This window comes from Trachinotus anak, unplaced genomic scaffold (assembly GCF_046630095.1).
Source record: "Trachinotus anak isolate AG129_WGS33_773 ecotype Australia unplaced genomic scaffold, CSIRO_AGI_Tana_v1 ptg000014l, whole genome shotgun sequence".
In the NCBI taxonomy this organism is placed as follows: domain Eukaryota; kingdom Metazoa; phylum Chordata; class Actinopteri; order Carangiformes; family Carangidae; genus Trachinotus; species Trachinotus anak.
The window spans coordinates 983,199-1,006,515 of record NW_027273865.1 but is presented as its reverse complement, the minus strand read 5'-3'; the positions used below and the strand labels follow the sequence as shown (position 1 = coordinate 1,006,515).

The 23,317-nt window shown below is 46.0% G+C and overlaps 2 protein-coding genes across 5 annotated transcripts; one reads left to right on the top strand and one right to left on the bottom strand.

Annotated features, from left to right (window-relative positions):
* Positions 1 to 222: 222 nt before the first annotated feature.
* Positions 223 to 17,394, top strand: ints4 (integrator complex subunit 4). Of its 2 annotated transcripts, none has more exons than XM_071496559.1 (24): positions 223 to 380; positions 1,327 to 1,521; positions 1,733 to 1,850; positions 2,104 to 2,210; positions 2,331 to 2,445; positions 2,786 to 2,871; positions 3,424 to 3,474; positions 3,733 to 3,821; positions 3,966 to 4,086; positions 4,553 to 4,624; positions 4,772 to 4,946; positions 5,343 to 5,548; positions 5,666 to 5,808; positions 7,056 to 7,171; positions 9,965 to 10,098; positions 11,341 to 11,507; positions 11,882 to 11,975; positions 12,162 to 12,242; positions 12,333 to 12,457; positions 12,582 to 12,641; positions 14,348 to 14,507; positions 14,729 to 14,872; positions 16,340 to 16,460; positions 16,863 to 17,394. In XM_071496559.1, the coding sequence occupies exons 1-24, from the start codon at positions 327 to 329 to the stop codon at positions 17,054 to 17,056; spliced, it is 2,928 nt and encodes a 975-aa protein (XP_071352660.1). In that variant the 5' UTR covers positions 223 to 326; the 3' UTR covers positions 17,057 to 17,394. The 2 variants fall into 2 exon arrangements, with proteins under 2 accessions (XP_071352660.1, XP_071352659.1); XM_071496558.1 differs by having other exon boundaries at positions 12,333 to 12,463.
* aamdc (adipogenesis associated, Mth938 domain containing) lies at positions 17,385 to 21,832 on the bottom strand. Of its 3 annotated transcripts, none has more exons than XM_071496560.1 (4): positions 21,722 to 21,832; positions 19,121 to 19,271; positions 18,696 to 18,791; positions 17,385 to 18,009 (listed from the first exon to the last, which is right to left on the bottom strand). In XM_071496560.1, the coding sequence occupies exons 2-4, from the start codon at positions 19,250 to 19,252 to the stop codon at positions 17,869 to 17,871; spliced, it is 369 nt and encodes a 122-aa protein (XP_071352661.1). In that variant the 5' UTR covers positions 19,253 to 19,271; positions 21,722 to 21,832; the 3' UTR covers positions 17,385 to 17,868. The 3 variants fall into 3 exon arrangements, with proteins under 3 accessions (XP_071352661.1, XP_071352663.1, XP_071352664.1); XM_071496562.1 differs by having other exon boundaries at positions 19,121 to 19,268; XM_071496563.1 differs by lacking the exon at positions 21,722 to 21,832 and adding an exon at positions 20,074 to 20,198.
* Between the last annotated feature and the right edge of the window lie 1,485 nt (positions 21,833 to 23,317).

Here is a 23,317-nt window from a genome sequence, read left to right as displayed (position 1 = left end):
CTATGTAGGGATGCCCTTTTTTCACTTGAGCACCGACCCCTGAAAATGTCTATGCACTGCCCTGGCCAGTATAGTTGATAGACTTCAAAAACTATCCTTTAAATCCAGCTCTACACTTTACTGCACCCAACCTCTCTACCTCTACAGGATTTGTCGTCCGTTGATAACTTTAATAAAAACACATTATAGAAGGAACAGAACGCTGATCAGACCGAGCGTAATTTCCAAACGCGTTTTACTGAAGTTGCCGTAGCTACGGAAGTCAACGGGGACAATTTGACGTCTCTGCTGCAGAGGAAAGCCTAAGTAACCATCTTTCCCAGAACATGGCAGCACATCTGAAAAAGCGAGTATATGAGGAGTTTTCCAAAGTTGTACAGGTGAGCACATGAAGCCCTGTCGATGCTGCTCGTTATAGGCTCACAGCCCGAGGTGAACGATGCGTTTGAGAGCTAGCTGACATGCTAATGCTAATGGCTAACTAACATGACCCAACAACAGACAGCCGCTCGTCGTCGTTATACAGCACGGGTCATATCTGTGATCTCTGTACAGAATAAAGGCTGTTGTTCAGCAGTTCTAAATATGAACTGGGGTTTTGTCTGTGGTTCATTTGACTGAACTAACCTGAACTCCAGTGGGATAACAGCCTCAGATTAATGTCAGCTAACTTCTCGGATATGTACAGATATTCTTGTTACATAGTCCGTCTGTAAACCTGTGAAAGTGAATGGCTGGTGTTGTTTCCTGACTCTGTAACTTAAATATCAGATTTGTTAGTTAAATTTTTCCAAGCCGTTAATGTCCGTGTACGTCCTTACCAGAGCTCATCAGCGTTTACAAACATTAACATCTGATGTGACCCTTCCAGGTTAATGAAGTCAAAGCAGAAGATTGTAGCATTTTGCCATATGCCGACGTTTTTGGATTATTACATTATAGCAAAACCGACTGCATTACGTTAAAGGTGCTAACAGTTTTTGTATGAAGAAAACTTCCTTTGGTTGGTGCTTTTATTCGGTGACTATGAGAAGCTGGCTGTATGATTATGAGATGGTCTATCATTATATCACTATGTTTCATCAGTGTGGTAGATAGACTGCTAGTTTTACAAGGAACCTGTATGAAGCAGTGAGCATATAAGAATAGGCAGATTGTAGTGACTTGTGGTGGATTTACACCCCCCCGCCCCCCCATCTGTAAAATGCTCATGTAACAGGTTGAAGGTGTCCGAACATAAGATTTTACACAACATGAGGGGAGATGAGGATGCCACCTCCTTTTTATAGAAATAATATTTCACTTCATGCTTTCGATTGCTGGCAGATTCCCCATGAAGAAACTCCTGCCAAGAAGTTGCGTCTGTCCAAACCCAGTAAATCTGCGGCTCTACACATTGACCTCTGTAAGGCCACAAACTCCACTGATGCTCTGCAGTACCTGCTTCAGTTTGCACGCAAGCCTGTGGAGGCAGAGAGTGTGGAGGGTGTGGTCAGGATCCTGTTGGAGCACTACTACAAGGTATAGAACACTGAGGGCTTCAGAGCTATAAAGATAATCTCTGTAAGGTTGTAACAATAAATAGTCTGAATTACATGAAAAAGATAAAACCATGCTCTGTGACAGTAAGTACTATTTATAATGTTGTAAAGTTAGAGTATTTTCATTGTGTTCAGTCTAAACTAAGATGAACAGAAAAAACACATTTGATGTTGATGTTGTCCTCTCCCAGGAGACAGATAATTCGGTGAGGCTGAAGATTGCCTCTCTGCTGGGTTTGCTGTCCAAAACACAGGGCTTCAGCCCTGACTGCATCGTGGATGACACCATTAATACACTCGGCAATGAGAGTAAGACACATTTACACTGTCTGAACCTTTTTACTCACTTATTTACACATATGCACACTAGATCCAGTCAATAAACCATCATTACACATTACATTAATGTTAGTAACTATAAACGAAAAATATTTTTTATGGTCATCACTGATGACCATTTTATTAAAAATCGTTTGATTTCCCCACCAAAAAATACAAACTATAATAGTTAAGAAAGTTTGTGTGTGTGTTCAATCTGTTCTGTTTGTTTCTGCGTCTGCAGAGTCCCATCAGGTCCTTGCCCAGCTGCTGGAAACTCTGCTGGTCATTGGCACACAGCTACCTGAGAGTCCTACAGTCAGACAGAGGCTCATAGAGGTGGCCTGCAAGGTGACACTCACACACACATGCACACTGCTCATCATCGAGTGTTTGCTCTTTACAGACTAAATGTGACTCTCTGCACAGAGCAGTAAAACAGTTTTGTATTTTTTTCTTTCTTCCCCTTAGCACCTGTCTGATACATACTTTGGGGTGAGGAACAAGTGTCTGCAGCTCCTGGGATGTCTCGGCATGGTGGACACTCCTCTGAACAAAGACAGTGAGGGACTGGGCACATCGATGGGTGAGGGCCGTTTCTTAATGTAATTAGATGTCTAAACTGTTACTGTGGGAATGCTTTTAAACTGAATCATGTGTCCTCAGTGCCTTCAAATGTTTAAACTATAGAGAGGAGTATATGTAAAAACAGTTTTCAAGAGCATGTGTTCCGTTAGGTCAGTGTTTTTTGTTAAATATTTTCTTTTTGTGGTAAAGATGATTGGAAATATTATTAAAATTGTTGCCCTTCTAGTCAGAGCTCACTGAAATGAACTCTCAGATGTTATGTAAACTCATATTTATGGCTCATGATTGTGCGTTGAACTGTTGTGATGTTTCACTTTACATGTTGCGTGGCGCTCCAGGAGGAGTAAGAGACGTCCAGAGTATCATCAGTGACTACTTTGGAGACCAGGACCCCAGAGTCCGCACTGCAGCCATCAAGGCCATGGTAGGGCACCGCCAGCACCTGCACTCCCCAAAAACCTAACCAGCACCACACTCATGTATTTAGGGAGTACACACGATGCAATTACAGTTATCAGTGAGAGGGTGGGAGTCTTATACTGTGCTCCACTGCAAATATTCTAATTGCCAAGGACTTTGTGACAAATAACTGAACAATACACAAAGATTCTTGCTTCATTTTTTGACAGTTCATTGGTCTGTCAAATCAGACCGGATTTCTCCCAGTGCTCTTGATGGTCAGTCCAGGTGTGACAGACGGGTCCATAGTCACTGTATGTGAGCGAGAGAGTGAGCAAGAGAGTGAGCGAGAGCGGGGCAACAAGGGGCTGACCGAATCAACATGCAGCTCTTGAAGCTGTCCAGCCCTCTCTGAAGCCGTCTTTTACCCGTTTGAAATAGTTTTTAAAAAATAGTAAATCTATATGTGCCAGTCAGTGTTGATGTTGTGGTTGGCTGCCACAAAGAAATCAGTGTGTGGGAAACACTGGATTCTTTTTCTGTAACTCGGCTCATTCTGCTGTTGATTGTTTTCCAGCTGCAGCTGCATGAGAGAGGAATGAAGATTCATCAGGTCATTTATGAACAGGTAACAGCACAGATGTGTGTGTTCAGGCAACATGTTGGGGAAAGTTTCACTTTTCTTATTATATATATTCCTTTGCTTGTGCTGTTACAAGACAGATTTCTCTGTGGTCGAATAATAATGAAATAATGATAATAACAATAAGTGTCTGCCATGAGAAAGGTGTGACAGTCATATTACACACATACACACATATTTGAGCCCTGACAATTGAAAATGCCTTCGACAGGTTCAAATAAAGTGTTAAATATGTGTTTGCAGGCCTGCAGGTTGCTGTCAGATGATTATGAGCAGGTCCGCTCTGCAGCAGTGCAGATGGTTTGGGTGCTCAGCCAGCTGTACCCAGAAAGGTGAGAAGATCCCCACATCCAGAGTGACTTACTGTCAGTGTAGGTGGAGATTTAGCTCCACTCTCTGGATCGACAACATCACAACTTTTACTTTGTAGTGGACTTGCCTGACTTGCAGTTCACTGTTCTCTCTGGTCCAATCAGCATTGTGCCCATCCCATCATCTAATGAAGAGATCCGACTGATTGATGATGCATTTGGGAAGATCAGTCACATGGTCAGTGATGGCTCCTGGATGGTCCGGGTGCAGGCTGCCAAAACACTGGTGAGACCAAAACACACTGCATCAGACAGGAGTTGGGTGATGCAGGTAGAACCAAATTGACACACAAAGAAAAAAGAGTGTTATGTTCACACATTTCCACATTGTTTCTACCCATTTTAAGGCAGTTTGTCACTTGAGTCCCTTTTGTCTGAATAAGCTCCCGAGTCACTTCAACATTTGGGGTCACTGCAGCAGTCTGTTATTGGTACATAGTAACATTTCTATAGCAGTTCCAACAACACACAAGTCTCTGAATTCTGTCAAAGTCTTTTTACCTCAGTAGGAGCGCTCAGTAAAAGTTGTGCACCATTATCATCCCTTTCAACAAAGAAAATGAAATTGGTTTTTCTGACATCAGTCATGAGATAGATTTTTTTCCTTTATGGTCAAAATAGATAGACACATAAAGCCAGTAGAGTTACATCTTCTATATTTGAGACGGATATTCTCTTTTTTTGTGTCCCAGGGTTCAATGCCGCAGGTCAGTCCTCACTTTCTGGAGCAAACTTTGGATAAGAAGCTGATGTCAGATCTCAGGGTGAGTGCTTGTTTATTCACAAGACTTTTTTTTTTTTTTTTTTTTTTTGATATAGCAATTCTTGGAGCAAAATAAGAAATTGTTCTAATACATCTCCACTTAATACCCCTCCCTCCCTCCCTCCCTCCTCCTCTTTTCTGTGTCCAGAGGAAGCGCACAGCCCATGAACGGGCCAAGGAGCTCTTTGCCTCTGGAGAGTTCTCCTCTGGCAGGAAGTGGGCCGATGACGCCCCCAAGGAGAAACTGGACACCAACACCGTCAACCTAATCGCCTCAGGTGCCTGCGGTGCCTTCGTTCACGGACTGGAGGACGAGATGTTTGGTAGGGAAACGTGATTCAGCGTGTGTTTGTTTTTCAGCGAAGACTTTGGGTGCATATGTAAACAAAGCCCAAAGGGTTGAGATGTTCAGCCCACGCAGCCTGAGGATGTTACTGATGTCTCATTTTCATGCATGATCATGATTTTGTTTGTCTATTTAGTTGGAGGTTTTATGCATCTGATGCGTCTAAATTTAGGTTTTGAGTGAAGATTCTCCCCAAAAGCGGTTTTACAAGCTGTCAGCAAATACTTACAAATGAAAATGTAACATCTAAGAAAGTCAGAGACTGTTATTATTAGTTACATCTGTGCAGCTCCCCTTTTCACTCGCTTTCCTCTCACTACATTGTTCCACATATTTAATGCGTTTTACCCACTGGTCTCTAATATTATTTCAGAGGTCCGTATTGCGGCGGTGGAGGCGTTGTGCCAGCTGGCTCGTTCGTCTCCCAGCTTTGCCGAAAAGTGCCTGGACTTTCTGGTCGACATGTTCAATGACGAGATTGAGGAAGTGAGGCTGCAGTCCATCCACGTGCTGAGAGAAATCTCTACCCACATAACACTCAGAGAGGACCAGCTGGACACTGTGCTGGCTGTGTTAGAGGTACACACACAAATACACACACTCAGGTCAAACAATCAATCTGTTTAGGATTTCCCTGTTAGTTGCACAACACTCGTTCTTTAAGACTAATATTTGCACACACACACACATCTCCAGGACTCGTCTCGTGACATCAGAGAAGCTCTCCATGAATTACTTTGTTACACCAACGTCTCCACTAAAGAGTGTATCCAGCTGGCTCTGCTGGAGCTGCTGAAGAACCTCAACAAGTATCCAACCGACCGCAACTCGGTCTGGAAGTAAGTCTGTGTGTGTGTTTGTGTGTGTGTGTGTATGTGTGTGTGTGCATGCGTGCGTGTGTGCGTGTGCATTTTACAATCTTTATGAGAAGTGAGTTGATTTTTAGACCTTTCTGGCTGATCCATGCTCAGGAGCAGTGTATGTCAGTGGTTCTCAAATCCATGCTGCACCCTGGCGCACCTCAAGAACAGGCCCAAGGTTTTGTTCATTTTCCAACTCTACAGTTTTTTTGTTTTTGAAATTTAAAGTGTCACCACGTAAAACAGCGATGTGGCATTTACATTAACTACATTTAAATATTTAGTTTGTATCAGACAGAAAAAACAATGAACATCAAACTCATCATGTTAAATATGCAGTTATGCTGCAGCTAATATTGGTGGCATGACAGCTTAAGGTTGCTGGTTGTCATTGTAAGGCAGTATACTTTCTGGGACATGAGTGTTCCTGGTGCCCATCAGAGCAAGTTTTGTAAAAAAGAAATTGTCACTGTAAATGAGACAAAGGAAATCTGATGACAGGTTTTGACATTAGCATAGATTTTCATCTCAGTATGATTTCAGCGATACCATGGTGGGTATATAATAATACTTTTAATTAACAAAAACTTTGAAGTAGCCTAAACACACCTCGAATCACAAAAGCACTCTTCATAACTTTACTAGACTCCACATTAAACTATGAAATTGTTCCATAGAATGGGAATTTTAACTATTTTGAAATAAGTGGCGGATAGTTGTGAAGATATGGTACCATACTCACAGTGACTGGATTGCTGAACCCTGTCATAAGTAAGATTAGAACAATAGAGCCCTGAATCTGGTGATATTGTCCATATTAAAGATTCAGAAAGCAGAAATGCAAAGAAGCAATACAAACATAAACCTGCTCTTGTACAAAGACTTTGTAATGCCCCTTTAGATGATTTTAATTTTACAGCTCCAGGGAAGGATTACGAGCTCCAACACCCTTTGGCTCACAAAACTCCAAACAAAAGGAAAAATAAACTCAGAACTGCATGGTTGAAACCTAACAACTAACACTGACCTTATTGTTCCTAGTTTCTGTTTTCATGTGACTGCAGAGATATCACTGGTCAGCTCTAAAGGAGCACTTGGTTCACCATTAACACTGTTAAAAATGAAAACCACATTGACCAGCTCAGTAAGTAAATGGCTGTGCAAAACTACTCCCATCAATTAATTGATTTATTGATTGTGTCTTCTATTTTATTCCGTTCTTTCAGGTGTCTGAAGTTTATGGGTTCCCGCCACCCGACACTGGTGTTGCCGCTGGTTTCTGAGCTGCTCAGCACACACCCATATTTTGACACACCGGAGCCTGACATGGACGATCCGGCCTGTATCCTTCACACACCTGAACAATCTTAAAACACACACACACACATTAATGCAAACAAGCCACATCAACCTGATGGTGAAGAGTCTTTGTATCAGCCTTGACACATCAGATTTGCTTTGACAGCTTTTTCCCCTTTTGCTGTTTTTCTAATTCCACATTTTTATCGTAAACCAGTAGCTAACAGCAGGCAGCAGCTTATAGCCACAATGAGCTTCAGAGAAAAGTATACACAATAATAATGATGACGCACAGATGGAACTAAAAATGGAAACTGGAAAAACATGGCTTGGATGGGTGTGCAAAAAACTCAAAAAGAGGCTTTGACCATGGCCACCTCACACTCCATGTTCCCAAACTCCCCTGGGATGTATGAGAAATTCTTCTGAGGTGCGAGTTGAAGACCTCATGATGTTCCCAGTTCACCCTCACTACATGTTTGGGTTGACCAGGTCTGCCCAGCAGCCTCCCCGCCATCTGATCCAACTCACCACCAGGTGGCAATCAGTTGACAGGTCTGCCCCACGATCATTGATCTTTGGCCTAAGGTGCTCTGGTACCAAGTACATTCATGAGCTATCTTATGTTAGAACATGGTGTTTTTTTATGGCCAAACTATGACTAGCACAGAAGTCCAATAACAAAGCACCACTCGGGTTCAGATCGGGGAGGCCATGCCTCCCAGTCACACCCTCTAGGTTTCTTCATTGTTACCCACATGGGCGTTGAAGTCCCCCAGCTGAACTATGGAGTCGCCAAACAGAACCGTTTGCAGGACACTACCCAGAGACTCCAAGAAGGCCTGATACTCTGAGCTCCTGTTTGGTGCATAGGCACACACACAACAGTCAGAGCCCTCCCCTCAGCAACTCTGAGCCGCAGAGAGGCCACCCTCTCGTTAGTTGGGACTTGTGAGTATCCCCACACCCACCAGGCGTCTGTCAACCTGGGCAACTCCGGAAAAGGAGACAGTTCAGCCCCTCTCCAGGAGTTTGGTTCCAGATCCCCTGCTATGCATAGAGGTGAGCCTGACTGTATCTAGTTGGTACCGCTCCACCTCCAGCACCACCTCAGGCTCCTTCCCTGCCAGAGAGGTGACATTCCACGTCCCCACCATCAGTCTACGACACTGGGGGTCAGCATGCCCCAGTCCTCCCCACCTTCGTCTGCTGCCCAGCCTACATCACGCCCGACCCCGAATTCCATCCCTGCAGGTGGTTGGTCCGCAGGGCGGAGGCTCCATGTAGTTTTCTCGGGCTGTGTCCGACTGTGCCCCATGGGTCAAGGCCCAGCCACCAGACGCCCACCGGCAAGCTCCCCTCCCAGGACGGGCTCCAGGAGGGGCCCTGGTTTCCCTCTCCCGGGCTAGGTGTATGGCCTCTTCATTCAGAGTTATATGAATCGCTCTTAGTCTGGCCCCTCACCTGGGACCAATTTGCCTTGGGAGACCCTACCAGGGGCCATTACTCCCAACAACACAGCCCCCAGGGTCACCGGGACACACAAACCCCACCACCACATTAAGGTGGTGATTCCTGGAGGTGCTCAAAAACAAGTGGAAAAAAGAATTAAAGAACAGTCCCCTGTAGAAGCAGAGACAAACTTAAATGAATATCTGCACATTTTGTCTCATTTTATCGTCCACTTTTCACAAGGTTGGTGGTTCAATCCCGGGCTCCTCCTCCTTGGCCAAGATACTGAACCCCAAATTTCCCCTGGTAGCTATTCCATTAATGTACGTGTGTGTTTGTGTGTGTGTGTGTGTGTGTGTTTGTGTGTGTAGGGTAGAAAAACTCCACTTCTACAAAGAAATGAATGTGTGTAAAGCACTTTCAGTGGTGGATAAGAATAGAAAAGCTCTATATACTGTATTTTCCGCACTATAGGGCGCACTGGATTATAAGGCGCACTGTCAATGAATGGTCTATTTTCGAACTTTTTTCATATATAAAGCGCACCGGACTATAAGGCGCATTAAGCGAAACAAAACAGTCAGATAAGTCAGTCAAACTTTATTAAACGCGTTCACAATAACTCTCAACATTGTTCAAACGTTAATGAGCGTATTCACAATAACTCCCAACCTTGTTCAGTTGTAACACGTAAAAAAAACACAGTCTGATACCGCTAAATCAAACGTTAGCGTATTCACAATAACTCCTTATAGGTCCTTATACACACACACTGTAATATTATGGTGAAGCACAGCATGTATTACTCCGCGACGCTCCTGACTACGGTAGCCGTGATGCTGCAAGCGGTGCGACTTTGTAGTTTACCAAAGTCGTACTAAAACATTTTGACAGAGCGCCGTGAGCGCCGTGAACCACACCAAATCACTTCGAGGTCAGTAAACACAACCAGAATGAATCCATATATAAGGCGCTCCGGATTATAAGGCGCACTGTCGTTTTTTGAGAAAATTAAAGGCTTTTAAGTGCGCCTTATAGTCCGGAAAATACGGTAAGTTCAGTCCATTTATCATTACTGTACAGACATAAAACTTTCAGAATGAATTTGCAAGTACTGTTAAACCACTGTCACAAAATCTCAATATGCAGAAAATGAAAAAACTAAAGTATGAAATTTACAGCTCAGTTTACAAGCGATACAAAGTAACAATAAAGTTTTCTCCAAAATGGACATTTCTTCCTTTTTTTTTTGGAAAACAGATCTCTCAGCTGCGCAGTTTATACATGTTGGTAAGCTGTGAGTATTAAAGCTGTCTGAACAGAGGGACCATGACTCTACACCTTTGAACTGTTTTTCTTTCTTGACTCTGGATGTTGATCTCAGACATTGCAGTGCTGGTGTTGGTGTTCAACGCTGCCAAGTCGTGCCCGACCATGCCGGCGCTGTTCTCTGACCACACCTTCAGACACTATGCCTACCTGAGGGACAGCCTGTCACACCTTGTACCACCACTGAGAGTGAGAACTGAAATACTACACTATTCAGAATAAGGTTCATGTCAGTAGTGGCACTGACAGGAACTTGTTATTGGCTGTTCATTACCTCAGCCAAGGAGGTTACATTCTCAGCTGTATCTGTTTGTTTGTCTGTCAGCAGGATTTTACTCGAAAAAGTAGAACAGATTTGCAGCAAAATTAGTGCTGGGATGGGGCATGGGACAGAGAAGAACCTGTTTCATTTTGCTACTGATCCAGTTAAATGGGTGGATCCAGGGATTTTTTTCATGTTCCTAAACATTTGGAGACTTTTTCATCTATTTCTCAGGCAATAATGTTTGGATCTACTGACAGCTATTCTAATTTACAATGTCTGTAAAAGCAAAGTTTTTTTACATTCTGCATTCAGCATGACAGAAGGTTTCAAGCCACACGTAAAACTGTGACCTTTGACCCAGTTTCCATCTGGGGCTTCTGCTACTAACATTTATTATCATTATGAATTAATCTTCCAACCATTTTCTTGTTTGATTGTTTCTTCGTTTGTTCTACAAAATCAGAAAATAGTGAAGAACACCAATCCCAGTTTGCTAAAATACAAGGTGAGGCCTCCAGATCGCCTGTGTTGTCAGACCAGCAGTTACAACTGATGAGCTGGAGCAAGAAAACATTCAGCATTGTTTATTGAAAAATGACAAATGATAAGTTGATGATTGAAATAGTTTCTTTTTTAGGGCTTGTCCAACATACAGGTGGAAGTTTAGCCACAATACTGAAAACAAAAGTCAAACTTCAATAAGCTGTATTTGCAGTCTGAATGATGCTGTCCACGAGTTGTTGTGTTTAATCAGTCAGAAATGTTCAGTACTGCAAACTCAAACCTCCCTGGGTCTTTCAAAAGTCCTACTTAAGGAGCAGAGGATCTTTGGAATCAAAACTAGAACTAGGTTCCTGTTGTTCAGGCTGAGTTCCTAAAAAGGAATAAAGCTTCGATATACGGACAGTAGTCAATGATAACAAACACAAAAAGAATAAAAACAGCTGTCAAAACCAAAAGTACGTCAGTGTTACCGTTGTTGTCAGCAAAAGAAAAGAGGCAAGAAACCAGGAGACACCCCGGTGAAAGGGGCCATGGACTGAAGTTCAGCTCACATTTTATCAGACAGACACACACACACACACACACACTCCTTCACACAACATTCATTAGGCAGTCAATAGTGCGCTCACTGTCTCACCTGTAACCTTTCCCCTCTCTTTTAGTTGCCCGGCAGGAAGCAGGTGTACGGTCTGGACTCGGTGGACTCGGGTTGTGGTTCAGGCTCTGTGGAATCAGCTCAGCTCTTTCTCCAACAGAGTCTGAACAGGGTCAGCACCATCCAGAACCTGGAAGCACCTGGAGCTCAGGACCTGCTGGATTTCACTATACGGTACACACACACACAAAAATAAAAACACGAATAATGAAGAAAGTTTACAAGTATCATCATCTGTAAACCAGGGTCAGGTCAGTTTGAAATTGTTTTAGTTGTGCTGGTCTTCAGCCTTACAGAGGTCCTGGTTATTAGTGTTTATGTTTTTGTGATGGTGGCATCCTGTATGAAAACCCAGCATGTAAAGAAAAACAGCCAAACATATCATGTTTGAATCACAAACTAATATATTATCAATTTTGACAGTAACAGATGGTATTGTTACTTTTTAAGGAGTTGAAAAGTTAACAGTGCTGGATGATCTAAATATCTCTCTGATTGGTGGATGAGCAGGAGTTTGAGGTTTTGTTGTCCTCCTGTGTGTCTGTCAGAGACCTGCAGCGGCTGGGGGAACTACAGACGGAGCTCGCTGGAGCTGCTGATTTCTGTGCTACATACCTGCGCTGCCAGCTGCTGCTCATCAAGGTAGGAGTGTGTGTCTGTATCTGGTCTATTATGCTTTGTGTGTTACGTGTTTTAATATGCGAAGGCTGATGTTACCTTGAAGACAAAAATGCTCTCAACAGCAATTTTGGGGAAGAGGATAACGTCACCCAGAGTTTAAGGAAACAGATGTGGTTTCAAAGTTAAGCTGTGTCCCTGTTTCTTCAGGCTCTGCAGGAGAAGCTGTGGAACATGGCGGTCCCTCTTTGCCTCAAACAAAACGTCACGGCCACGGCAGCAGCTCAGCAGGTCAGCACACTTACACGTTGCTATTACCACAGCTGTGAGGTCATGTGGCGTGACCTTTGCCTGTTGAATTGTGTGCAATTGTATTTGTAGATTTTAGAGGAAACCTACAAGCTGGAGTTTCTGTACTGTGGTTTGGAAAGCAGACAAGTGGCCACTATACATCATGTTCGCCTCCAGGCCAAAGCCCTGCAGCTCATCCTGACTGCTCGCACCAGGCAAGGGTCAGTGCACACACACACACACACACACACACACATATACCACATATATTAAAGACTCCATATGGACCACATCTGTATACACACAGCATCACTCTATACAAATGTTGTCTTTCTTCAGGTTGGATCCTCTCATCAGCGGCTGCGAGAAGTTTTTGCAGGATGTTGAGTCTTTTCAGAGGTAATATTTTGTGTGTGTGTGTGTGTGTGTGTGTGTGTCTTCCTGTCTTTCATACTCTTTACTATTTGAACGCTCAAACTTGACAGTTTTTTGTGATTGCTTACACACTTATTGCAGAATTTGGCTCATTGTGTCAAAACGCACAAGCAAAATGAGACAAATCGTTTGGAACTAAACATCTCACTTCTATGTCAAAATGAAACTCTGCTACAACCTGACAATCCTTTTTCAAAAGGGCATTTTTGGATCAAAATGATACACACACATGCACCATGTTAATTATTCCCCGTAAGCAGCAACAACACAGTGTTGAGCTTCACACTAAACACTGCTGTCTCAACAACTTTGCATACAACTTTTTAAAATTTAGTCATACAGGCTTCACACAACACAAAAATGGAAAACATTCAGAAAACAGCTCATTCTACGGAAGAGCAGAGTTTACAGAAAGTTGAAGACCTGATCTCCAGTCTGTATGTCTGTATTATGGATGCCACCATGTAGCGACTGAGGTTGTGCTGGCCTCCCTCATTGTCAGGTCTTGATTCATGACATGGTCAACCAGGGTGGTCCTAATGTCATCTGAAATTAGTGTTTATTGCCAGGTCTTCTTTGCTCTTGCCCTCTTCCTCCACCTCCTCTCTGTCTTTCTCCACCACTTCCTCTCTCTCTCACTGCCTCCATGTTTTCAAAGTTCTCACAGGAGCTTAGTAGAAGGTCTGAGGTCTATCTGTAGCACGAAGGCTCAGACTGATTGGTGTTCAGTTTCTGCACAAGTGTTTTTAGGTGTGTTTGTTTTGCCAATGATCACAAGATTTAAGTCCAATGTGTCCAGTGCAAGAAAAAGTGTGTGCAGAACTGAAAACAAAGCGCGAAGTAGAAAATGTGTCTGCACTTTTGGTTTTGATCAATCCTGAAAAATTCATTTGTAAAGCACCTTTAATGCAGCACTTTAAAGTGCTTCAGTAATATTTATGAAGGAGGCATTAAAACAAGACAAAAAAGAAACACAAAGCAATAGAATATAAAATGATTTATAGTGTCAAATAAAATAGAAGATAAAAAGGCTAAAATGAATCAAACTGATAAAACAGAAGAATAAAGTTTACAGCAGAGCAGCAGTGCAGGGAAGAACTGCGTTTGTACCAGATCTGTGAATGAACTGCTTCTCCATGTTGAGTTTGACCCTGGAGACACTGGCACATTATGGAGCTCTGTGACTTCTCTAGAGTTCCCTAAAACAAGTGTCAGCCTCCACAACTGGATCCATCCCTGTCCTTTCTACTGGATCTGGCCTGTACCTGCCTTTTGTCTCTGACAAACTCCCTACTCCTCAATCATTTCTTTGACACTCTAAGAATTTTGTAGATGTTTGATCTATTGGTGAAACCTGAATGGGGACTAATGCCAAAGGATGGGTGTCAAAGACACTTCAGAATTCTACTGAAGAGGCAAACTACAACTGAGGAAGTGCTGAATATTCTTGAAAATACCTCTTGCTTAAAAACATGCGTATTTCTCCACTGCCTGACTGTGCTGTTTTTATCTCTGTACTTGGTTTGAGGAATTGTTTGCACAGTGGAGTTTCTGTGGTAGAATTCCCCTCCTCCTCACTGGGTTTTGTTGATCTGTATTAACTTTCCAGCCTAGGTCCCTGTATGTGCTTCACTCACTGTTTTTTATTCCATGTTTTCTGCAACCTGCAGGCTGTTTCTAACGGAGCTGCCTCACCTCCAGGATAGTTTTGTGGATAAGCTTCTAGAGCTAATGCCCCGGCTGTTGTCCTGTAAACCAGTAGAGCTCGTAAAGATCCTCCAGACGACCCTCAGACAGAGCGGCCTGCTGCAGCTCAAACTGCCTGAACAGGTATCATGAATGAACAAGTACATAAAGGGAGGTAGGGTTGAACTAAAACTCAGTGTTCCAGTCTTTCACACAGTCTTTCAAGCAGTATATATTTGCAAGTACACCATGGGATGAGTTTGAATTTTTGGACCATGAGAGCTGTTTAACCAGTTGAGGAATTTCTACCCAACAGCAAAGATTAACAGTACTTTTTTTGTTGACATTTCCTCTGTGGTTAACAGATCCATCGGGCGACTGCCACCATCATAGAGCCAACGGGGGAGTCTGACAATCCGTTGAGGTTCACATCTGGCCTGGTGGTGGCGCTAGACATCGACGCAACGCTAGAGCACGTCCAGGATCCCCAGAACAGTGTGAAAGTACAGGTCCGTTTGATGATTAACTTAATAACCAACCTCAGTTTCTCACTTGACATTTTGGTGGCAAGCTGTTCAGTTTTTTTTAGAATTACATCGGAGCATGCCTGGGCGATATGGCTAAAAAACTCAAGTATAATGTTTAAGTATCAGTATTTATTTATAACACTAAAAACACAGCAGACTCTATATCTAACTTGTACATATCTAACTGTAGATAGATAGAAGTAGTATTTAAAAAAAAAAATAAAAATAAGCACACACAGCATACATCTTGCTGTGAAGTATGAAAGTAAGGTCAGTTGCTTCCAACATAAAAACAAAAACAAGTTTAAAACAGTGCAGTGTAGAGGGAGATATGCACTGTGCCTCTGTAGTCTCTGCTGCAGGTCTTGAGACAGGAGAACGAGTCTGTGAACCAGTGTCTGGTTTGGAGATGGGCTGTGGCCTGTCACAGTGTTAAACACCCTTTCAGAGGGAGAACTCTGTGCCTGGGAAACAGGTATTTTTTGCCAAATAGCTGAGCTGGTAACATTGCTTCATGACACTAAGAGGCAGGCCTCAGTGAAGGAAAACGGTGAAATTTGCTTGTTTTCACACCACAGTCGCTTTCCTGTTCAAATGTGGTCGAATTAAAATGCACATAGATGGAAACCTGCTGAGCAAATATTCTGCATATTCAATATAATGAACATGGTCATTTCTTATATCTAGTATCGAACATATCACTACTTTTGCCAACCCTACTTTGGAGTCAAAAAAGTTACAGGTCGTTTTTGATTTTGTTGCAACAGTGAATATTTTGAAGTTGCGCTACGTTCGTTTAAAAAGAACCGACTGAGCTTGACAGAGTCAGATCAGGTAAAATTAAGAAAATGTTGCAGGGGCATTAATCTGTCATTAATTATCAATTCAAAACTTCAGTTTATAGAGATTAAAGTTCCTACACTTCGAATGAAACACGCTCGTTTTCATTTGACAGTGTTTCAGCAATAAGATTATAAGTAAATCTGTGGAAGTTTGTTTTTCCTGTTTACTTTTGTTTATTCTACAGTCATGTGGCCTGGTTCTTGTTTTAACATGATTCCTCAACTTACTTCCTCCTTCTGCTGTAAAGAAAGTCTCTGCTTTATAGCTCAGGGCCTGCAGAACCCTTTTTTTCAACCCCATCTGCTAATAGATGGCCTGTAATGCATTTGAAAGCTTCATCATGGTCAGATGATGCAGAGCAAATGAGGCAGTGCAAGTTAGGCTTTCACAGATGCCAAATTTTCTGATATTAAAGTTATATATATATATATATATATATATATATATAGTGCCAAATCATAAGTTATCAGGGCACTTTTCCTGAAAATATCTAGACTGTCCTCTTTATGATATGGTCCTTTTATGGTTTTCCTTTAACTAGAACCCTCAACTGCCCACTGGTTCACTGTGGACATGAATACTGGCTAAATCACCTTCTGTTTGCAGGTTCTGTATCCAGACGGCCAGAGTCATGTGATCCATCCTAAACCTGGAGATTTCAGAAAACCTGGACCTCACAGACACAGACTCATCACACAGGTCTACCTCTCACACACTGCATGGACAGGTCGGTATAATACTCACACGTCTGGTATTTCACTTTTGATGACATGTTCTAATCTCTCAAATCTACTTTTAACAGGGATTTAAAGGTTAACCAAACTAACTCTATCTGTTCTTGCACTGTGTGTCTGCGTGCGCTTTATTCCCCGATCACATAGCTGATTCAAGTTATCACCAGCATTAGCAGCCAGTGCTATTCAACTGGCTTAAAACAAAATACTAAACATCAAATCCTAATTGTCTAATTCAAATCGCCTTTGAACTGCAGCACATCACATTGTTTCACATTTATCTATATTGAATTTATATTGGAATTCGATACACATCCTCTCCTCGGTGCGTTCAGTTTGACTTCCATCACTGACGTTGACCCCTAACCCCACTCTCTCATGTCTGTGTCTCTCAGAGCCGTCTCAGATCGAGGTGCGCCTCCTACTGGCCTACAGCTCCTCCTCGACCTCCCTCTCCTCCTCAGCCTCCAAGCAGGGATGGAGCGACAGCATCGACAACATCCCACCAGCAGAGGCCGCAGTCGAGGGAACCATCCCATTCAGCAAGCCAGTCAAAGTCTACATCATGCCCAAACCCGCCAGGCGCTAACAAACCCCGAACAAAGGACAGATGGACAAGGCTCTAATTCTTTTCAGCTGTCACCGTGTGTGAGCTGTGTTAAGGCCATTGATGTTAGCTGTGACAGTTCACGTTTCCGTTCACAATAACTGAACTGAATTTAAAACGGTTCAGAAAAGGGGAAACCATTTTGCTTTCTCTTTACACATTCACTTCAAATTAGGGCAAATGGCGTGTATAAAAATCATTTATAGCAAAGTAGTAAGGAGCACAAGACATTTTTCACTCATGATGTGTTATTTGTACAGGGACTATTTTTGTACTCTGCACTTGTTTCTTATTAAGACAAACCCATGTGTTGGAGATGACTCATTCTCTAATTTTATTTTCTGGAGCAAACAAGCAGAAATACATTTTCACCTCATGAAAAATGTAGTGTACATTCATTATCTTTCAACAACAACAACAACACCACCACCAAATCATCTGTCTTTACAAAAAACTGTTCTCTGGGGTAAAATGTACATCTTCAATTTGATTTTAAATCAAACTCTGAAACTACATCAGTGACAAAACTGAACTTGTTTAAGAAAGTTGAAGTTGCCAGTGCTCTTCTACAGCGCAGGCTGAAACAAGCGTTTGCCCACTTGTCAAGATCAGCAATCCTGAAATGAAGACGTTTCAGTCCTGTGACCACGTTGGAAAAAGCTAAGAGCTGGAAGAAGTAGCCAGCTACACATCTGGCAGAGCAGAGACTGTGGGCTATGATGCACTACAGGCCGCCCCCCCCCCCCCCCCATCTGTCGGTCATCTCAGTGGGTGCGGCAAGACAAGGGACATCCTTAACAGGTGGAGTGGAAGACGCCACCCACCTTGGCACCCCGGCCGGCCAGGTTGTTGTATTCAGCGACCGCCTTCTCCGTCTGCAGGACTCTGACGTCGACACCTTTCTGCTTCACAAAGTCCAAAGTGGAGGAGGGAACCTGAGAGAAGGGACGACAGCACAAACAGTCTTGACTCATGTCTGCACAGGAGGGGTTGCAGCCAAATTAATGAGTCATCAGGTGCGTCTGACAGAACAGATGTGCTCCTATTGTAATCAGTCTGGGAGACCTACACTCAATACCGCGCCTGAAGACACAGACACTGATGCTGCTGCTGCTTTACCAGTGCGAACTACACCCTCATCCTGTATCCACTCAGTCTCCATTTTTCATGTCTAAGGTTCTATATCTATATTAAGGAACATCCCAAAACTAGTTAGTTAGATGATGGTGGAAGTGGACAAGAAACTTATCCAACTCCACTGCCTATGACTGAGCCCTGGTTACCTGAGAAAGAGAGAAACATTCCAGTTGAAGCTGAGTTGGGACATGCTTATTTTCCTTAAGCTGTCTTTTGTGGTAGATGTGGGGAAAAAAACATGTACCCACATATGCTTGCATCAACAACAAACCCCCACTGCCATCTGAGGAAAAAATGCATCAGTCCGTAACCACGTCGGGTTTAAAACAGTTCACAGGCACAAACTGCTGCAGTGAAATCTGTAATATTAAATAACTTGTAAGTCTCATGTTATATTGCAGCTTTTCAGTATGACTTCTCAATACATGACTGGTATTGCTTTTTTAGCTCCGAATAGATTGGACTGTCTGTAGGATTATTGTACCTGCAGAGCTTCACTCATGCCTCTGCCGATCACCAGCACATCTATGCCCTTCTTCAGCACCTCCTCCACATCAGCAGGTTGTACTCCTGGGTGATGCTGTGGTGGGAAATGCAAAAGAATGGGTGAGCACTGTCATTAGAAAGAAAACCACAGTGTGCCGTGAAAAGTCCTGTTGTTTTTGAAGCATTTCTGTGTGTGTGTGGTTCAGGTATTAGTCATGACCTAAATCACATTAAGGGGACTTGTCTTTCTTATGGGGACAAAAAGCAAAATCCCCATGACGTGAATGATTAAAGTTTAGGGTGAAGACATGTTTTAAGGTTAGGGTTAGACAAGTAGTGGTTATGATTAATGTTGGACTTTCTTGAGTCTCCAGGAAATTCATGCAAGTCAATATAATGTCCTTTGATTCTGGTTCCACTCACATCAGTCCCAGTCTCTCTCCAGTCCCAGGCCCGGCTGCCTCCAGGCCAGACCTTACAGTCCTTGTAGCTGGAGGAGCATCCCTTCACCTTCATGTGGCCCCAGGAGAGAGAGGCAATCTCTGGGGAGGACATGGCTATGTGAGGCTACCTGCTGAAAGAAGGAAGGGAAACAGATGGATGATGACGGTGCACAGTATGTGCAGGTCATTATATACTTTTATACATTACATATACATTATATACAGAGTTCCAACAAGGCTTGGAAAACGCCCCTAAACACTTTGTGATATGAGCAACCTTGCTGGTTCATTTGATTTCACACTACATGAGATGCATCTGATAAAATGGTAAATGGTTGCATTTATGGTACATGAAGTACACAAGCACTCTACACTTTTCCTCTCAATCACACACACACACTTGTACTTCCATCTTTGTGAGGACACTCATTGACATAATGCATTCCCTAGCCCCTTACCCTAACCTTAACCATCACACCTGAGAGCCTAACCCTAACCCTAACCCTGACCCTAACCTTAACCTAAACCTAATTCTAACCATAACTCTAAAACCAAGTCTTAACCCTCAACATGTGATTTGAAGGTGTCTCAAAAAGTGAGGACCGGCCAAAATGTCCTCACTTTCCCAAAATGTCCTCACTCTGTTAGTAAAATACTTTGTTTGGTCCTTACTATGTAGCAAGTACACACACACACACACACACACACACACACTCACTGCTGTCAGCATGCCACCATGCAGGATGCATGACCATCATGGGTAATTTGGGGCTCAGTGTCTTGGCCACAACACTTCAGTAAGTGAGAGTCAAACCACGTGACGGCTAATAGTTGCTGTGACCAATATGTGACCGGTCAAATAAAGCGCAGTTAAAACTACTGCAAAACTAAAATTACACTTTGGCTCCATCGTTGGAAGCGTAATTCAATCACAACCTCAAGAAGTCAGGTTTCCAGCCGCGTCTGTCCCGTCGAGCCAGGTTGATTTCTACAGCTCACCTCAGGGCCTGTTTCATGAGGACTCGTCACGGGGGCCACGGTGCCGCGGAAAGGCCCCCCCGGCTGCCCCGGGCCGCGGCCGGTCTGTGGGGGGGCCACGGTGCCGCGGAAAGGCCGGACAGGAGTCGGTTTTTCCACATCAGACACCGTGAAGGTGACTTTTTGGACGAACAACCCAGAAACATAATCCGTGCAGCCGCGGCCCCCCCACAGACCAGCCGCGGCCCCCGGGCCGTGCAGCCGCGGCCCCCCCACAGACCGGCCGCGGCCCCCCCACAGGCAGCCGTGGCCCCCCCACAGACAGCCGTGCCCCCCCCACAGACCGGCCGTGCCCCCCCCACAGACCGGCCGCGGCCCCCCCACAGGCAGCCGTGGCCCCCCCACAGACCAGCCGTGCCCCCCCCACAGACCAGCCGCGGCCCCCCCACAGACCAGCCGTGCCCCCCCACAGGCAGCCGCGGCCCCCCCACAGACCGGCCGCGGCCCCCCCACAGACCAGCCGTGCCCCCCCACAGGCAGCCGTGGCCCCCCCACAGACCGGCCGCGGCCGCCCCACAGACCAGCCGTGCCCCCCCACAGACCGGCCGTGCCCCCCCCACAGACCAGCCGCGGCCCCCCCACAGGCAGCCGTGCCCCCCCCCCCGGGCCGTGGAGCCGTGCCCCCCCCACAGACCAGCCGTGCCCCCCCACAGGCAGCCGCGGCCCCCCCACAGACCGGCCGCGGCCCCCCCACAGACCAGCCGTGCCCCCCCACAGACCAGCCGCGGCCCCCCCACAGGCAGCCGCGGCCCCCCCACAGACCGGCCGCGGCCCCCGGGCCGTGGAGCCGCGGCCCCCCCACAGGCAGCCGTGGCCCCCCCCCGGGCCGTGGAGCCGCGGCCCCCCCACAGACCGGCCGCGGCCCCCCCACAGGCAGCCGCGGCCCCCCCACAGACCAGCCGTGCCCCCCCCACAGGCAGCCGCGGCCCCCCCACAGACCGGCCGCGGCCCCCCCACAGACCAGCCGTGCCCCCCCCACAGGCAGCCGTGGCCCCCCCCCGGGCCGTGGAGCCGCGGCCCCCCCACAGACCGGCCGCGGCCCCCCCACAGGCAGCCGCGGCCCCCCCACAGACCGGCCCCCGGGCCGTGCAGCCGTGCCCCCCCCACAGACCAGCCGTGCCCCCCCACAGGCAGCCGTGGCCCCCCCACAGACCGGCCGCGGCCCCCCCACAGACCAGCCGCGGCCCCCCCACAGACCAGCCGTGCCCCCCCCACAGACCAGCCGTGCCCCCCCCACAGACCAGCCGTGCCCCCCCCCACAGGCAGCCGCGGCCCCCCCACAGACACGTCTCTCAGTGCAAATGACTGTTTGGCAGGTTAATGACACAAACACCATCTGCCGCCATGCTATTCCCAAACAACGGGCCCAGCCTCTTGCTGCAGCGCAGGCATGGTGCCCTCACGGGTTTAGCCCCCAGCAAACCGGCCCTCGCCCGACCCCCCCGCTGCCACAGCTGCCGCTCAGGCCTCCACAGGCTCTCCGAGCTCTCTCTGTCCCGGCCCCAGACGGCTCAGGCTGCCCCCCCACCAGTGAAAACCCCACCTTAGTCTGTCGGGGCGCTAATGCACACGTCCACGGGTGAGAGGCGTTGGAGGACCAGCTGCCACGCGGGGGTCAACAAGCGGGCCACGCCCCCTGCGATGACGCCGCTCCTCCTCCCTTAATTAAAGGGAAACACCCCCCATAGACTGTGCCCCCCCAGACCACGCAGTCACCGGCAGGTTGCGTTTAAATGGGGATATTGGGGAAAAGAAGAAAAAACCAGCACTTTGATCCCCTCAAAGACAAACGTGTCAGCAGTGATGGACAGACGCTTCTGGACCATGGCTCTGGACATTCATGGGAAGAACAGAACTGACTTATTGTCATGTGGCTGAAGGAATTAGCATGAACATATGCTATGTTCAGCAGGCGTCAGCACTGCTGATCAACAAAGCAGAAACACAGAAACACACTTGCTCTGATGTGGACTTGACTCATACAAGGCGTGAGTTGCTCAGAGGTGAAGTAGGGGAGAGCACGGGCTGTCAACCGCTCACCGACCAGAAGGATTGGGTTTTGTAGTTCTGCTGCAGGTATTAAGAAAGTTCTCTCTCTTTGTCTCTGTGCGTGGTTCACTGCTTCGCTGTGGAGTGACTCGTGCGCGCCACAGGTTTTGCCATCTTGGTGCATGAATGTGCTGGGGCCATATTTTGAAGTGTTTATCTGGGCCTTTGTGTGGGCCCAAGTATGCGAGCAGGGCGGTGTGTTGTGAGTTCTCTGACTGGTTTAAAGGCTCTGTCATCACTGCTCTGCCAGATGAAGTCAATGTCTTTCTTTAAAATAGTCTCAGAGGTGCATTTACCCCAGAGAGCCATGGTGCAAATCTGGGCAGGTAGTTGATCGACCCAGGTGTGATTTCCAGTTCGGCCTTGCTCTGAGGGGGCCGCATCTCTTGGACCGCCTTCACTTTGAGTGGGACAGGCTGACCTCTGGGACACGGATATGACACTCGTCTCAGTTTAACCTCACAGCCCTATCCCTCGTGTATTGCAGAATAGCTAGCTCTCAGGTTGCTCATGCTCCCGCTTGGTTTTTTGATAAAAACAGTATGTCTTTGATTATGGCAGCAACTCCATGAGGACCCTTGTCTTGTCCGCTCACAACCTGAGAGACCAGTATCTGCTGTAGACTGTGCTGAAGGCTGTCTGTACCGGTGATTGAGTGCTCAGTTTCATGCCCCAGTAGCCCGACCTCTGCATCGCAGAGCACTGAAGCGTTGGGCTCCAGTGAGTTTCGTGGTGTCCTCCAGTGCAGGCCTTTGGATTGCCTTACTGAACTGTCTGGGGTCCAGGCATGCTTTAGCTTGCCTGCATGGGGTTTTTCAAAAACCACAGAGTCATTTACCCACTCTGTGGGCTCTGTTACCTTACAGATAATGTTTTCCTACATCTTTTCAAGCTCATCCTTCAAGCGGCTTTGTGGTGCGATGAGGATCCAGCGTGGTGGGGAGACTGCAGGTGTCGCGTGTGGGTTACGAGGGAGGTTACACTCTCCTGGGAGCTCTCCTACAGCATGCTCTGTGAGTCCCTGTCCCGTCTCCCGCTTCCCTCCGTCACTGCCTGAACCATTTTGACCATGCTTATGTCTAAGCTAGCT